The sequence below is a fragment of the Phyllobates terribilis genome, unplaced genomic scaffold (genome assembly GCF_046119375.1).
Source record: "Phyllobates terribilis strain yellow unplaced genomic scaffold, ASM4611937v1 Scaffold_11__3_contigs__length_659146591, whole genome shotgun sequence".
NCBI lineage: Eukaryota > Metazoa > Chordata > Amphibia > Anura > Dendrobatidae > Phyllobates > Phyllobates terribilis.
Genome location: NW_027362771.1, coordinates 307513106 through 307529860, shown reverse-complemented (window position 1 = coordinate 307529860; position 16755 = coordinate 307513106). Strand labels below are relative to the sequence as shown.

Genomic DNA, 16755 nt, shown 5'->3' with positions numbered 1-16755 from the left:
GGAAGAAAGGTGAGTAAGTGTTTATTTTTTTGTATGTGTGCAGCGTAATAGGGATGAGGGGTGCCATGCATACCAGGATTGGGGGGGGTGAGGGGTGCCATGCATTCCAGGATTGGGGGGGGGGGGGGGCGAGGGGTGCCATGCATTCCAGGATTGGGGGGGGGGGGCGCGAGGGGTGCCATGCATACCAGGATTGGGGGGGGGTGAGGGGTGCCATGCATTCCAGGATTGGGGGGGGGGATGAGGGGTGCCATGCATACCAGGATTGAGGTGTGGGGGGGTGAGGGGTGCCATGCATACCAGGATTGGGGGGGGGGGCGCCATGCATACCAGGATTGGGGGGGGAGCGGTGCCATGCATACCAGGATTGGGTGGGGGGGGAAGGGTGAGGGGTGCCATGCATACCAGGATTAGGGGGGAGGGGTGCCATGCATACCAGGATTGGGGGAGGGGGGGTGAGGGGTGCCATGCATACCAGTGAGGGGTGCCATGCATACCAGGATTGGGGGGGTGAGGGGTGCCATTCATAGCAGGATAGGATGGGGGCAGCTCATAACAGGATGGGCGAACAGGATGGGGGCAGCTCATACCAGCATGGGAGACCGCATACCAATAAAAATGCTCACCGCCCGGGTGTAGAACCGGTTCAATAGCTAGTTTAAAATAAGCTCTGGAGGCAAATTCTCTGGGAGATCAGTGTCATGCCCATAGATTTTAACAGCTCATTTACATATCAAGAAAATTGTAGATTACTCTGGAATAAGACTTCGGATGATAGATATCAAGATATGATTTCATTCAGCTTCCTATGACCTACATGTTCATATAGACTGCTTAGGAGGGTTGATCCTACTGACAGATGCCCTTTAATGCATAGAGTAAAAAGTAATTCTAATCCTTTAGTAATAAAATTATCCTGCTCTGCAAGCCATGACTACACATCATCAATTACCATCTTGGTCTTTGTCATCAATTTTCATCCTTTTTGATGATTTTTTTGCGATCATAATCAGATGGGACCAAATCAGGAGAATATGGCAGGTAACTGACCATTTCAAAACTGATTTCATTGAGTTTTTTTCCAGGGCAAAACGAGACTTGTTGGCCTCAAGAAAGATTTTGCTGAAGTTCCAATCCTCACTTGACATGGTTAATTTTTTCTTCATCACAATTTCATAATAACACCTTTTCTGCTGAAACCTAATAGGTGTGCTTGTCAAAGTTAAAGAGAACCTGACAGGTGATACATGCTGCGCAAACCATGGGCAGCATGTATCAGCCACTGGCTGTACGATCACAGCCAGATGTGTAATAAATATATGTAAATGGGGGTGCACCAGTGCCAATCATAGGGCAAAAAATAACCGGGTGCAAAATACCTACATTGACAAGATAATCTGAAGCAAAACAAGAGGAAAAAAACAATGCAATATGGAAATGCACACCTATGAGTCAATAGTATTAAATCAAAAAATTCCAAAATGTATTAATGTACACTGACACAAACATACTAAAACCAATTAAAAACAGAAACAATACAAAAAGACCATGTCCACAGGTAATCAATAACCTGAAAGTACAGATAATGACATAGATCAATTGCTAGGTACACTCTCCCATAAGAGCATGTTACAAATTACCGCCATGCATCCAATACTGCAGTTTGGTTAAGCAAAATGGCAGGTATAGAGGATCATGTAGGTATATACTGTAGTATAATAAAGATATAAAACTCAAGACTAGGCGTCCCTGGAGAGAATATTTAACCTCAGTATAGCACCTGTATAATGGCTCATATAACATATGTATAACTATTTAAAACCAGTGTGTGGGCAAAAAGCCTGAATTGCAGTCTAGTGTAGCCACTCCAACCCGTCAAAGTCAGTGTTACTCATATAGACCCCCATGTGGTGGGATGAAGAGGAATGCATGTGGATGTAGTGGGGAAAATGGGAGAGGGACCATAGGAGTGAGCAAAGACTAGTGGCTACACTAGTCTGCAATTCAGGCTTTTTGCCCGCACACTTGATTTATATAGTTATATATGTGTTATATGAGCCATTATACAGGTGCTATGCTGAGGTTAAATATTCTCTCCAGGGACGCCTGGTCTTCAGTTTTATATCTTTTATTATACTACAGTATATACCTACATGTTTCTGCGCATATGATCCGCAGCCTTCATTAATGCCTATCTCCCACGCTGCTCAAGATTCAAGATGGGCACCGCGCGTGTGTCACATGAGCATGCTACATCAGGACCATGATGCACCCGGGCCCGGCCGCGGCTTAAAGGTACATCACCCAATTCCTGCCACCGGGTGCATTAACAACACTATAGCTATATCTTTAAATCACCTTAGGTGATTTAACTATACAGTGTTGTTATGCACCTGGCTTGCGGCGCTGCCCTGGACTGTTGCCTCTGGGGCTCAGTGAGCGGAATCAAAGAGAGGGGGCCCCCGGCTGCCAGCGTGTTCGGGACCCCACTTTTTGCTTCAGTTCACCGGGCCCCATACACTAGTAAGGGCAGTAATGCCCTGATGGCGGCCCTGTATACAGTCACTGTCAGCTGGCAGGGAGAAGCCTGTACGACTAGTGCTCGGTGCTGCTCTGTCACGGTTGCTATTAAAAGTATGTGTTTCTCTGAAACTGCAGTATTTGAGACAAACCTAGATGGCTGTGATCGTACAGCCAGTGGCTTATACATGCTGCACACGGTCTAGGCAGTATATGTCACCTGTCACGTTCCCTTTAATACTTGTTTCCGAAGCAATTTGATTATTGTCAGAAATATTAAAGGCCTATTACTTATCTATACCAGTATTGATTAGATTTACTTGTAGGACGTATAGGTACAGTATGTATTTTATTCTTAGACGTTTTGCATTGGGACAGCAAACAAGCGTTACTTAGGCTTCGGGGGGTAAAGAATTTTGGCTTTGTCTGAATTCACTGGTGAGGACGATTGAAAGCAAATGGTGACTGTTGCTAGAATGTTTCACCAAACAGAGTATTTAACAGGACACGCCTGAGTGAAGAATAAAGGCGCTCTTCTCTCCCATCTCAGGTCATCTTACAGTCCCTTGTTCTCTGCCCAGGGCCTTCAGGAATTACAGAATCATTTAGACTTGGAAATGAAACAAATGAAACACTCGCTCTCATCTTGAATGTCAGCCTGAGGTGTTTTGTTTCTAAAACAATAAGTTGCGTTTTAACTTAAAGCACCACTCCAGTGTCTTTTTTTTACTTTAGCCCTGGAGTGGTGCCACTAATGTAAGTTTCCTGCCCCTAGTATTATACTTACCTGCTGCCGTCTTCATCTGTTTTCGGTGCCGTTCCAGTTGGTTTCCAGCAGTTTGTGACCTGCCGGATCTCTCCAGTGTTTGCTGGGCAATACAAAAGTCACTACTCAGTGTAAGTCTGAGAGACAGAACGAGGCTGTCATAGACTTACACTGAGAGCTTGTGACCGTTACCTCCGACTTCCGGACAGTCAGAAGTTGCGGTCACAAGATGGCGGATGAGGAAAGGATCGACGTCAGGAAGAGCCGAAGACATCGGCTTGTAAGTGTAATACTAGAGACAGGTAACTTAGATTAGTGGCACCACTCCAGCGCGTTAATAAAAAACAATGGAGTGGTGCTTTAAGGGGCTGAACAACCAGATATTAATGGGCCCAGGGTGCTGCATAAATGAAAAAACAATCTATACTTGCCTCCTGGACCGATGCCACTCCTCTTCTCAGCCCTGTGTCTTTGGCCGGTCTCCTGATACACAGTCACATGACAGCTGCAGCCAGTCTGCGACTGCCTTCATATTTCCATCCTATAGAAGAGTAGTGTTTCTTCTTCTTGGACTGAAATGATAAGGCTGCAGCCAATCAGTCAGGTGTCATTGTTTGTTAGGAGACCAGCCAAGGAGCGTCATCGGTCTGGAAGGGAAGTATAGATTTTAATTTATGCAGCACCCTCTGACACCTAAAAGGGGGTTCCCTGTAATGGACAACCCCTCTAAGTTACAGCAGAAAAAATGTATCTAAGGGCGCAGCCAAACAGCCGTATAACACAGACCATGATCGCATTGCAATGCTCGGACTGGCCGACGGTTCTACGGACCCGAGTGGGACAGCATGTATTTCTATGCCGCTGTCACGCTTGGGTCAGGATAACCGCCGGCCAGTCCAAGCATTACGATGCGATCGTCGTCTGTGTTATACTGCCGTCTGACTGCGCCCTAACTCGCTGACTACTGCATTTTGTAAAGCCAACATTTTCTAATAGTGTAACTAATACTGCACACGATCATTGCTACAAATCCATGCCTTCCACTAGTCCTTGAGTAGTGAGGCGCCCCCTAGTTGTTGGTGAGGTAAAGGCAGCCGTAATCACAAAAGTTATATGCTGATGCTCAGTCCTATCTCTGGCCGCAGTAATCTCTAGTTCAGCGGTATTGACTTATACCTAATACAGAGTTCAGGAGGTTAATATTATGTAAATTGAGTAGTCATTTTTATTTTGGCCTGGGCTTCCAAGACAGGTGAGGAAACCTATGTATCACCTTGGTCTGTCTGGTGAGGCCTCAGAATTTTTTCTATAAAATATATGGACTTTTGGCTAAAAGTTAGTTTTGAAACTGTCTTTCAGTAAAATCTTTGAACCCTTTTGCAGTATCACTGTACATAGCAGAATGAGTTAACAGTGAATCCATCAGTGAGCTTGTTCTGAAAGTTTGTATCTCTTCTGAAGTTGGTGATTTATGACCAAATCAAAGTTCAGCTCTAAAAGGCATCTAATTGTATGTAGAGTTTCTGTGGGCCAAACTTATGCCAAAAGGAGTATCCATATGCGGACTAGCTTAGTAACTTCCGTATCTCGGAGTAATATGTAATGTTTTCCAGTATGTATATATTTTTTATTTATACTATTATGTTACCGTGGTACATCTTCTTAGCATGTTTTATATTAAGCTGTTTGCACTCAAATAACAAAATACCAAACAAATAGGTATTTCCCTTTAAGCCCGGAATGCATGTGTCACAATGACCAGATAGAGGTGACGGTGACTTCACCGCGTGCAGAATCAGAACGTCTTGTTGAGCTGACATTCAGAGGTGCCTTGTCTCTTCTTCCAGGTAACAGCATGACCAAATATTTGGAAAAGATAGAAGAAATTAAGAGAAGTAAGTAAAAAAAATAAATGAAATAAAAAAAATAAGTGATATTTCTTTCTGCCAATATATCTGCATAACACAAATCCAGTATACCGGGACGCTGGCGTATAAAAAGTGGGTAACCGGACCACTTGTGATGATGTAGAAGGTTATACTTTGCCTCTGCATATCTAATACATAGGCCAACAAAGATTCGAATATGTTGGCGTGCCACCAGATGGCGTGTCATTCTCCATTATTATATGTCATGTAATAAGAATGGCTCATGAAGCGATGGTTTCCATTGGCCTGATAGACGCTGACATTACAATATTTGGGTAGCTTCTCTCCCCTTACCCCTCCGCGTTCTTCTCTGCTTTCCTCGCAGTAGCAGCCGCACAATTACGGTTTTGTTGCCGTCCAGAGTATAATTCCCTCTGTGCTCATCAGATTTCTCTTTATTTTTATACTCTTGTGTGGAGCACACACAGATCTTTGTCTGTCCCATGTGCTGTATAATATTCACCTTCTTGATTTACTAGAATAGGCACTTTTGTACCTCCTGGTAAGGGTACCTGCTATCCATGAGAAATCAAACCTCCAGGACAGTAATTCTGTCTTATGAGAACAACTCTGAGAATATGATGGCTGAAAGTATACAAATCTGATAAAAGCCAGCACAATGCTTGGGACTGTCCTGGGCATGGCTTATTGCAGGAATGTGGGACGAGAAGAACCATTCCTGCCGGCTCTCAGTCCTGTAGAGTCAGCGTAGTATTCCTTCCAGAACGTACACACTTGGATATATAACCCATTTATCAGTCATGTCACAAAGTTCTGATGAAGCTTCTGGCCAGACAGAACCAGGTAATGGATTTCTGCTCTTCCACCTCCACCATTACAGTGATCTATCTATATTACTTATATTGCTGCATATGATATCTAAAGCTGCAGGGTTGTGTGCGTATATGTGTATAATATTTATACTTGTTTATTAAATTACATTGGAAGTTTTTCAATATTGTTTGATTCCATAATTTCCTTTTTAGAAGTCCTTTTTGTTGTAAAAATTGACAGTATACTGCCTGTCACCGATCCATTTTAACCGAGTGGTCCATTTGTTTGCTTCTAATGGAGTTTCTGAATATTTGTTTTTCATTTTTATGCACAACTAGACTGGAAAAAAACAAGAATCCCCATATATTTGTCCTCCATACTACATAGGACTCAAAGTTGCACAGGATGCTCAGATATGAAGAGTTGTTTGAGAGCGTCCTGACCAGGGCTGTTGTGTAGGAGTCGGAGCCCATTTTGGTGGAGTCGGAGTCTGTATAAAATGGGCTGACTCCGGCTCCTAAAATATATAATAAATTGGGTACATTAGTACAATACAGGATGTGCTGTAAATGTTTTCATAAGAATTTGGGAAAGTTATGAAATGTCCTATAAATGTCTGTCCTATTCCTGATCTAAGGATCTCGGCTTTTAGTGGAGATGAATCTGTGCTGCACTTTATGTACACGCTCAGTAGTGAGGCCGTGCTGTGGAATCGGAGTCAGTGGTTTGGCTTACTGACTCCACAGCACTGGTCCTGACAATGAACCTTGGTTTTCTTTCCCTTATATAATTTCTGTGCAGTTATTGAGTCAAGACTGTTTCCTTTTTCTCTAATCCTGATATCTCAGCTATATGACATGAGGAGAGACTTGGATGCCTTCACAGCTGAATGTGAGTTGTTGTCTTGGCTTTTGTCACACTGAGACAGAGAGGAAAGCTCCTGGCATGTGAAATGCCTCCATATACAGTGGGGGAAATAAGTATTTGATCCCTTGCTGTTTTTGCAAGTTTGCCCACTGACAAAGACCTGAACAGTCTATAATTTTAAGGGTAGGTTAATTTTAACATTTGAGAGATAAAATATCCCCAAAAAAATCAAGAAAATCACATTGTTATAAATTAGATAAATTTATTTGCATTTTGCAGTGAGAAATAAGTATTTGATCCCTCTGGCAAACAACACTTAATACTTGGTGGCAAAACCCTTGTTGGCAAGCACAGCAGTCAGATGTTTTTTGTAGTTGATGATGAGGGTTGCGCACATGTGAGGAGGAATTTTGGTCCACTCCTCATTGCAGACCATCTCTAAATCATTCAGATTTTGAGGATGTCGCTTGGCAACTCGGATATTCAACTCCCTCCATAAGTTTCCTGTGGGATTAAGAAGGGGTGTAATTGGATACAAAACGGAAAGAAAGTTTCAATTTTTACATGGATTTGTTTGACCATCTGTCTATAAACAGAAGCTTTGGTATTTGTTTGGATCTGTTATCTATCTATGTGTCTATATATAATATATGTATTTTTTCTTTTACTGGAGCAATTACAAACGGATCCCAAACTGACATGTGAACAGAGTCTTACCCGCAATTGTATGTTTTCAATTCTGAGAAATGCTCCAAGCTTTTACGGATGGTCGGTACTGCAGTTAATTTTGAAGATTGTTCATGCTATCAGAGTTAGTTACATCTATTTCTTTTTTACTTTCTCAGATTACAGATATAAAAAAGATGAACTTTTCAAACGGATTAAAGTTACTACCTTCGCTCAACTGGTGAGTTAATATAGCAGTGATTTGTACATTGTATATTTTGCTGAATGTTTTTTATCGTATGTCTGAACTTGTATAATGGCAGCAGTTTTTGAGGTTCAGGTGCTGTCAATGTTGATACATTTTGCTGTTTTACAATTTTCACTCTTTGTTTCATTGCAGCCATTCAAAAGTTCATTTTTTCTCATTAAAGTACACTCTGCACCCCATCTTGACTGAAAAAAAAACAAATGTAGAAATTTTTGCAAATTTATTAAAGAAAAACTGAAATATCACATGGTCATAAGTATTCAGACCCTTTGCTCAGTATTGAGTAGAAGCCCCCTTTTGAGCTAGTGCAGCCTTGAGTCTTCTTGGGAATGATGCAACAAGTTTTTCACACCTGGATTTGGGTATCCTCTGCCATTCTTCCTTGCAGATCCTCTCCAGTTCCGTCAGGTTGGATGGTGAACGTTGGTGGACAGCCATTTTCAGGTCTCTTCAGAGATGCTCAATTGGGTTTAGGTCAGGGCTCTGTCTGGGCCAGTCAAGAATGGTCACAGAGTTGTTCTGAAGCCACTCCTTTGTTATTTTAGCTATGTGCTTAGGGTCATTGTCTTGTTGGAAGGTGAACCTTCGGCCAAGTCTGAGGTCCAGAGCACTCTGGAAGAGGTTTTCATTCAGGATATCTCTGTACTTGGCCGCATTCATGTTTCCTTCAATTGCAACCAGTCGTCCTGTCCCTGCGGCTGAAAAACAACCCCATAGCATGATGCTGCCACCACCATGTTTCACTGTTGGGATTGTATTGGGCAGGTGATGAGTAGTGCCTGGTTTTCCCCACACATACCACTTAGAATTATCACCAAAAAGTTCTATCTTCGTCTCATGACACCAGAGAATCTTATTTTTCATAGTCTGGGAGTCCTTCATGTGTTTTTGAGCAAACTCTATGCGGGCTTTCATAGGTCTTGCACTGAGGAGAGGCTTCTGTCGGGCCACTCTGCCATAAAGGCCCAACTGGTGGAGGGCTGCAGTAATAGTTGACTTTGTGGAACTTTCTCCCATCTCCCCACTGCATCTCTGGAGCTCAGCCACAGTGATCTTGGGGTTCTTCTTTACCTCTCTCACCAAGGCTCTTCTCCCACGATTGCTCAGTTTGGCCAGGTCTAGAAAGACTTCTGGTGGTCCCAAACCTCTTCCATTTAAGGATTATGGAGGCCACTGTGCTCTTAGGAACCTTGACTAATGCAGAAATTCTTTTGTAACCGTGGTCAGATCTGTGCCTTGCCACAATTTTGTCTCTGAGCTCCTTGGGCAGTTCCTTTGAGCTCATGATTCTCATTTGGTCTGACATGCACTGTGAGCTGTGAGGTCTTATATAGACAGGTGTGTGCCTTTCCAAATCAAGTCCTATCAGTTTAATTAAACACAGCTGGACTCCAATGAAGGAGTAGAACCGTCTCAAGGAGGATCACAAGGAAATGGACAGCATGTGACTTAAATGTGAGTGTCTGAGCAAAGGGTCTGAATACTTATGACCATGTGATATTTCAGTTTTTCTTTTTTAATAAATTTGCAAAAATTTCTACATTTCTGTTTTTTTTTTCAGTCAAGATGGGGTGCAGAGTGTACTTTAATGAGAAAAAAATGAACTTTTTAGAATTTACCAAATGGCTGTAATGAAACAAAGAGTGAAAAATTTAAAGGGGTCTGAATACTTTCCGTACCCACTGTAGGCAGGTAGTTAGCAACTACGTGCCTGTTCTGCCCCTCGCCGATCTCTGCTGTTTCAGACCGTGACTCCTGCTGCTTTTTGCCTCACATGAACAGAACAGCGCCTTCTCTTCCAGTCTGCTCTGTCAATAGAATGTCAAGGCCGATATCATGCTGATTGAGAGTTGGATCCCTTCTGTGTTAGGTTGTTGGCTGTCAATCAACATAACATTGGAAAAGATGTCCTGTCAACAGAGCTGAAGAGAAGGAACTGCCCTGTTGTCAACGGAAGGAGACTCGTCTGCAGGAGCGGTTTATGACTGCTCTGAGCTAGCACAGATCATTGTATTTAGTACGTACGTGCCTGTAAGTCATTAGCCTTGGAGAAAAAAATAACCAAAGTCCCAGATAACCCTTTTAATAACTGTGGGGTAAGGCTGCGTTCACTTGTTGCGGCTGTGTTGCATTTAAAAATGCACTGTTTTGCCGCATTTTTGGAAAATGCTTCATGCGAATGGAGTCTAATGCTGTCTCCTGCATTCTGGCATCATACTCTTGTACAACAGCAAGAGAGGAGCCATCTTCTGGTTATTCTACGCTCCTCTCTTGTTACCGAGCTGCCATCTGTCACTCATAGTTCAATGTCAGAATGCAGGACACAGCGGGGAAGCAGCAGAGCTCTAGAAGAGAGACTACAATATAGAGCATGGTCTACCTCTGGAACAAGAACACTCCTTAGGTGCCATTCCGTCAGCCGACACAATCTGTACTGCAGTTTACATGCACATGGAGCATGGATGTTACCCAACAGGAAAAACCTGCAGAAACTAGGGGTTTGGAGGCCAATTTCATCAGATTTTTGGACAGAAATGCAGCTGAATCGCCTAATTAAGTCCATTACAAATTTTCAAAACTTTCCATGCTGGACACAATAATGGAAAAAAAAAAGTTGTGTTACTGTTTAAAGGGGTTGGCCATTTTATCTTTATTTTAACAAATGTGTTGTGGACATGATATTTATGGCATGTACTAATGTAAAAGGAAAATTATCCTCCAATTTAAAAACACCGCACATGGAAAAGCTGTTGGAGGAGGGTGATGGACAGGTCTGGTCTCGCGCTCCTCCACCAAAAGCCATATTAAGAAGAGGAACACAATGAGGAAGGCAGCACCAACAAGAGAGGGAGAAGAACCTGTAATACTTCTAGATTAGTAAGTGCCATAAAATCATGACCCCAATATATTTTTTAAAGGTGCTGTCCAGTCTAAATTGATAAGCCTGCAGCCATTCTGTGTGACTGCAGACTTATGAATCCTCCCATAATTACCTTTTATAAAGATCAATGGGAATTTTAATGGTTTAATACTTGTTGCATAGGTTATTGATGATTCCTGCAGTGTAGCATTGGTGACTGAGCAGGTTTTGTGCTTGCAAGCTCTTTTTAATAGCGCTTGTAAGTGCTGATCTAAAGCTGGCTACAGCGCATGATCTGGCCTACTTCTGTGCACCTCCTATCCTGCTGCAGCATTGGAAAGTTCTCCAATTGAAGCAGTGATGCAACTATACTGCTAGTTCCGACCTGTCAATCATCAGGAGCGCACCGCATCGCACCCTGGCAAGCAGAAAGCTGAGAGACAGGGGTACAGTGCGCTTCTGAAGATAGAAAGTGAAACATCTCCTTTAAAGGGAACCTGTCAAGTCAGAATTTTCTATCTAAGAAAAGGCAGGGAAGGCTAGAGGAAATAATTAGACCACCGGCTTTTTTTCCTGAAATAGCTTTGCCTAGGAAAACCTTGGCGGGTCTGCCGGTGTCTTAAAGATGTTGTGTGCACATTAATCTTAGATAGGGAATTCTGATCTGACAGGTTCCTGGTAAAGCATCATTGCTGACGTATTAGGGTGGACATAAGCCTGTCTGAATAAAAATGGAATTGTTTAAATATGTTAGGCTGACTATACGCGGAAGACTGTATATGACCACCTTTATTCTCTGGAAAGTCTCCAAGGCACCAACCCCTGTATACGCCCCCAATCGCTGAGGAACTTGCCACTGAAAAGAACTATATATACAGCTCTGGCAAAAATTAAGAGACCACTGAACAGTTTTCTGTTGGAAAGCATGGAAAGACTGGTGGAAAGCATGGAAAGGCGCATGAAAGCTGTGATTAAAAATCATGGTTAGTCCACCAAATATTGGTTTCTGAACTGTTCCTGAGTTAAAACATGAGTAATTCATGGTCTGCAAGCACCGTTTGTTTTTTTTTAGTATTTTGACACGTTATCATTTTGCTTCGAATAAATGCAAAATCTTTAGCTTTGAATTTCGGAGATATGTTGTCAGTAGTTTATAGACTAAAACAACGATGTACATTTTACTCAAAAATATACCTATAAAGAGAAAAATCAGAGAAACTGAAAATTTTGCAGTGGTCTCTTCATTTTTGCCAGAGCCGTATATCACTGTACACTAGAACTTGTTTTGTTCTCGATTCCTTTAGGATATATTCACACATGTTGGGTTTTTCAACGTTTTTTGCTGCAGATTTTTATGCAAATTTTCAGCTTCGTTTTGTAGTACCAGCAAAGTCTATGAGAAACCAGAATTCTCTGTTCACACATCTTGTACATGCATAAATTGAGACAGAAGGACAGTGAAAAAAACGCTGAAAAAACCCAGCAAAACTTGAGTTTTTGACGCCGCTGATTTCCTGCCAGAGATTAGATTTTGCTGCAGATTTGTGACGCTGAAAACCCCAACATGTGTGAACATAGCCTTAGGTTAACATTATCACCAATCTGGAAATGTAGTCTCTCGCCATAAAGTAGCTAAGGTCACCTGTGAGAAGACCGCTGTGTTGGCACGGCTTTTGTAGCTCGTGCACATACAATAAATTGAGGCGTCTTACATTATGTGATTACTAAACCTGATTGGTTTGTTGGATTCAAATATATTATTGAAATTTATGTAATATATCAGGTTTACATCAGGTAGGGTTGTCTAGTCCAGGCTTTAGCTTAAAAGCTAGGTGTCATGTCTATATTGGATCTTAAAGAATCTGTGTGTCGTGTGTTCAGGTACTTCAAGTGGCATCTGTATCGGACGAGAGTGAGCCGGCTGACATTACGAGCGAGGAGCTGCTGAGGCTCGAAGGTAATGAATATTTCACTGCTGTGTGTATTGAATATCGGGCTCCTGATTCTCTTAAGGACTTGATGACAGATGTTAAGAATCTGACTCTCATTGTCCCCTCGCATTGTATTCTCGGTTTTCTTTTGTAGCTGTCATGGCTCACTGCAATTTATAGCGGGTTCACATTGGAAATATTTATAAATATCTCCTTCCCCCATGAAACCTTTCCATGGCCCCTTAAGTCACATACTTTTATACCTTTCTAAAAAACTATTACATTAAGTTGAGTTTCAATCCAGTGATATTTAGTTTGAAGGGAAAGTTTGTGGTTATAGGTTACATAATATGGATTATGTAAGTGTTTCAAGTATTTAAATGAGTGCAGCCAAAATGACAGAGAGTAGCCTGTAGCAGCTGTCATTTACAAGGTACAGCACTGGCTTCTAACTGAAACTCCCCGAGTTCCCCCAGTGATATTATCTGATTTGTGCCTATGAGAAATCTTTTTTCCGTACGCTTTAATATTCAAATAGTTAAAAATATCTATATTTTTCATTATAACCGTTTCTTAGGGAGTAATTCTGTCCTTTCGGAAGTTGATACAGAACTCGCAACTGACGGGACTAATGGAAAAGGAAGTCCTGACGATGTCCCTTTAAGTCCAATCCTGTTAATTGGCACCATAGGAGGAGGAGAATGCATTAACTCTGCAAGATCTACGCTGCAGAGGTGAGTAATAGTCGTAGATTTCTGTGTGTTATACAGGGTGATGCATTCGCTACCTTACCCGGAAAAAATGCTGTAGCTTCTAACAGAGACGATCGACCATGCTGAAATTTGGATTGTGCATACTTTGGTTCCTGAGACGTGAGAGTAGAATGAACTTCAGCGACAAGAAACATCCTTGCTCCAAGTGGTCTCGCTGACTTGTCGCCCCGCCGGTTGTCATAGACTTGCTGCACACCTTTCTGCGTGTCAGGAGTTTGTGTGGTGCTCGCATTTCACTCCTGCCAAATTCCTTCTGCATTTGTTACAATGTACAGATACAGTTTGGAGGAGAGTGTTTTCATTGTGAAAACTAATTGGAAAACTGAGTTTTTAAACAGGTACCAAAGTGAGTTTCTCAAGAAGTTTAGAGGTTGAAATCCTCCATCCAAGCAGTGTTTTCTGTCATTGGTGAATAAGTCGGAACGTACAGGAACATTACTGGATAGGCATGATCAAGGATGTCTGAAAATGGAAACAATTCAAGATGTGAAACAGCGACTTCTATCTCCACGTAAATCGTTACACAGGCTTTCCCAGCAGACAGGCATGTCATATTACACATGTCAACGAGCGGCCAAGAAAGGTTGTGCTCGTCCCTACTGAGTCACTGTACTGGTTTAACACCACCAGATTTTTTTCCTTTGGGGCCATTTGAAAGGTCGGGAGTACAGTAACAGGCCATGAATATTACAGGCCTCCGAGGAACATACAGCGGGAAATTCAGGCTATGACCCCAGACATCCTGTGGAATACATTCAACAACATGGAACGGCGTGTGCAGACCTGCAAGAAACAAAAAACCAACCAGCACCTCCATATAGTGTGAACAGGTGCAAGCTGCAATGACTGCAAAACATACAAAAAAAGGAACATAGCAGCCTCTGTAAGGGCCAAGATATCTGCGAACACACTGAGTGCATGAGCTCTAAACTGCATTGTTGTTAACCTTCATTTTTGTAAGTACATTATATTTATTAGTGCATAAATTTGCCAATTCAGGGATGCCCATCAACCACAGCAAGGTGACCTTTCTCTGATGGGTACCTATCCTGATAGAGCAATACCATAGTATTGCCGCATATAGTATAAGTCACAGTCTCCTTTGAAGCCCTGCCGCAGGCTGTGTTTTAAAGGAGCTCCGTAATGAGAAGCACAGAGGTCTTCAACAGACTTAGCGCCAACCGCGGTTGTTAGAGGCAGGTCCTGGCTGTAACACACAGTCACTATCTACTGGGTAAGGGGCAGGCTCACCCTGTGAGCCCGCTCCATACACCCGCTACCATACATGTACAGCGGATGTCAGTAAGGGTTTAAGCTCATTCGAGCTAAAACTTCACACGGGTTAATAAAGGGTTAATTTTACTGGATGTACTGCCTCACTCTCCATATTTTTTCATTAGAAAATGACTGATCAGTTAATGGAGTATTCCCATCTCTTATATTTATGTATTATAGATATAGGTCCCACCTCTGGGAACTCCATTTTTCTTTAAAACTGGGCCATGCTGCATGTCATCAGAGAATGCTATGCATGATATGGATATGCTATGTATGATATGGATATGCTAGGAGGGACAACTAGCTTAAATCAATTCTTCAAGATAAAGGGTTATTCCAACTCTTTTCTGATGATGACCTAGTCTTAGGATAGGTGCGTCAGATCACAGGGGGTCCAACGCCTGGGACCTCCTCCACTGATCAGCAGTTCTCAATGCTGGCAGCGGCTGGGTGTTATCAGTGGCAGAGCTGAACAGGACCTATCCAATCACTGTGTAGTGGCTGCAAAATATGTGGAACAACCCTTTAAAATATACCATAACCAGGTACAGAATATAGAATAAAATAATTGCTAAATTATATCGTTTTTGTTTAATACTTGTGTAGGCTTACTTGATGCAATTTCTTTTTCAAATCTGTCGCACATATAAAAAAAAAATGTATGCTGTCCACCCATCCATTCTGTTAAGGAATAGATGTAGTTTCAGATGACTTTACTACAGTCTGTTCTGTTGATACTTTAGGTCTAATACTATTTCTGGCCATGATATGACTTGTATCCTTTTCTCCTCTGCTGGCTCTATCTGTAATTTTCAGTTGTCTCTGACCTGGTGGGTAGATACTAGCTGCTATAATGTCTCCAATAAACAGATTGCAGAGACATGAGGGATTCCTACTCCGCTATCCCCCTGTAGCAGACCACCGAAGTAGCAGCATGGAAGACATTATACAGTAATGAGGAATAGTGTAGATGAGAATTCAGTAATGGGGTGAGAGTAAACTCTTACTAGAAAGCAGCGCTATCTGTGTGTTTCTCTGTCAGGCTACATTCACACTATCAGTATTTGGTCAGTATTTCATATCAGTATTTGGAAGCCAATCAGAGGAAAAGTATAATAGAAACACATCACCACTTCTGTATTTATCACCCACTCCTGGTTTTGGTTTACAAATACTGATGTAAAATACTGACCAAATACTGATAGTATGAACATGGCTTCACTCTCACTCTGCTTCTCCTCCTTTTTCCATAGGCTTCAATAGGTAGATGCAACCTGATCCCTCAGTGAGAGTGAATGATCAGTTCAGGAGGCGGATAAAAGGGAAAGGCTTAGAAGTGGAGAAAAAAAAATATTTCTCATGATATATTAGAACGTTTCTTATATTCACATGTACTTTTTACTGACCTGCGATATAAGAGACTAGCATTCCCCAACAGGTGACAATCCTGTAACTGTCACCTGTACACAATAGCTGACAACTTGTTGCGTCAGCCATGATCAGTTTTGGCACCGACCATGGCCATTTAACCCCTTAGATTCTGCTGTTAATAGTGACTACAGAATCTAAATGGTTAACAGAGTGGGGGCTCCCTCTTTAACCTCATCGGCACCCTGAGATCTTGAGCATGTGGTCCTGATGTTTGCCATGGCAGATAACGGCCTTAGAGTCTGCCGGCTCTAGGCCTGTTCAGAAGTTATCACAATTTAGGTTGGTAAAAATAAACTTTTTCATTCTTGTCATGCCACTTTCCATTACTTCCTGAAAAGAACCAGAAGGGTTAATGAACTACCTGAAAGCAATTTTAAATATATTGAGGGGTGCAGTTTTTAAAATGGTATGACTTTTCGGTAGTTTCCAACATATAGGACCCCCAAAGTCCCTTCATAACTGAACAGGTCCTTATAAAAATAAGTTTTGTAAATTTCCTTGAAAAAATGAAAAATGACTGCTACATTTTTAAATGGAGCTGATGTAAAGCAGACGTGAGGGAAATGTTATTTGTTAATGTTTTTGTGTGAATAACTATCCCTTTAATCCCAATGGGCAAACCAAAGTTTGAAAATTGCAATTTTTAAAACATTTTTGTCAAAATTCTGATATTTTTTATAAATAAACGCAAAA

The 16755-nt window shown here is 41.9% G+C and overlaps 1 protein-coding gene across 1 annotated transcript in view; it reads left to right on the top strand.

Moving 5' to 3' along the window:
- Positions 1 to 16755, top strand: part of CEP41 (centrosomal protein 41) — a 67041-nt gene that overhangs the window by 20872 nt on the left and 29414 nt on the right. The window contains exons 3-6 of the mRNA XM_073652496.1: positions 5134 to 5181; positions 7701 to 7762; positions 12531 to 12606; positions 13158 to 13314. Of these exons, the coding sequence (XP_073508597.1) occupies positions 5134 to 5181; positions 7701 to 7762; positions 12531 to 12606; positions 13158 to 13314 (343 nt within the window). The remainder of the gene's footprint in view (positions 1 to 5133; positions 5182 to 7700; positions 7763 to 12530; positions 12607 to 13157; positions 13315 to 16755) is intronic.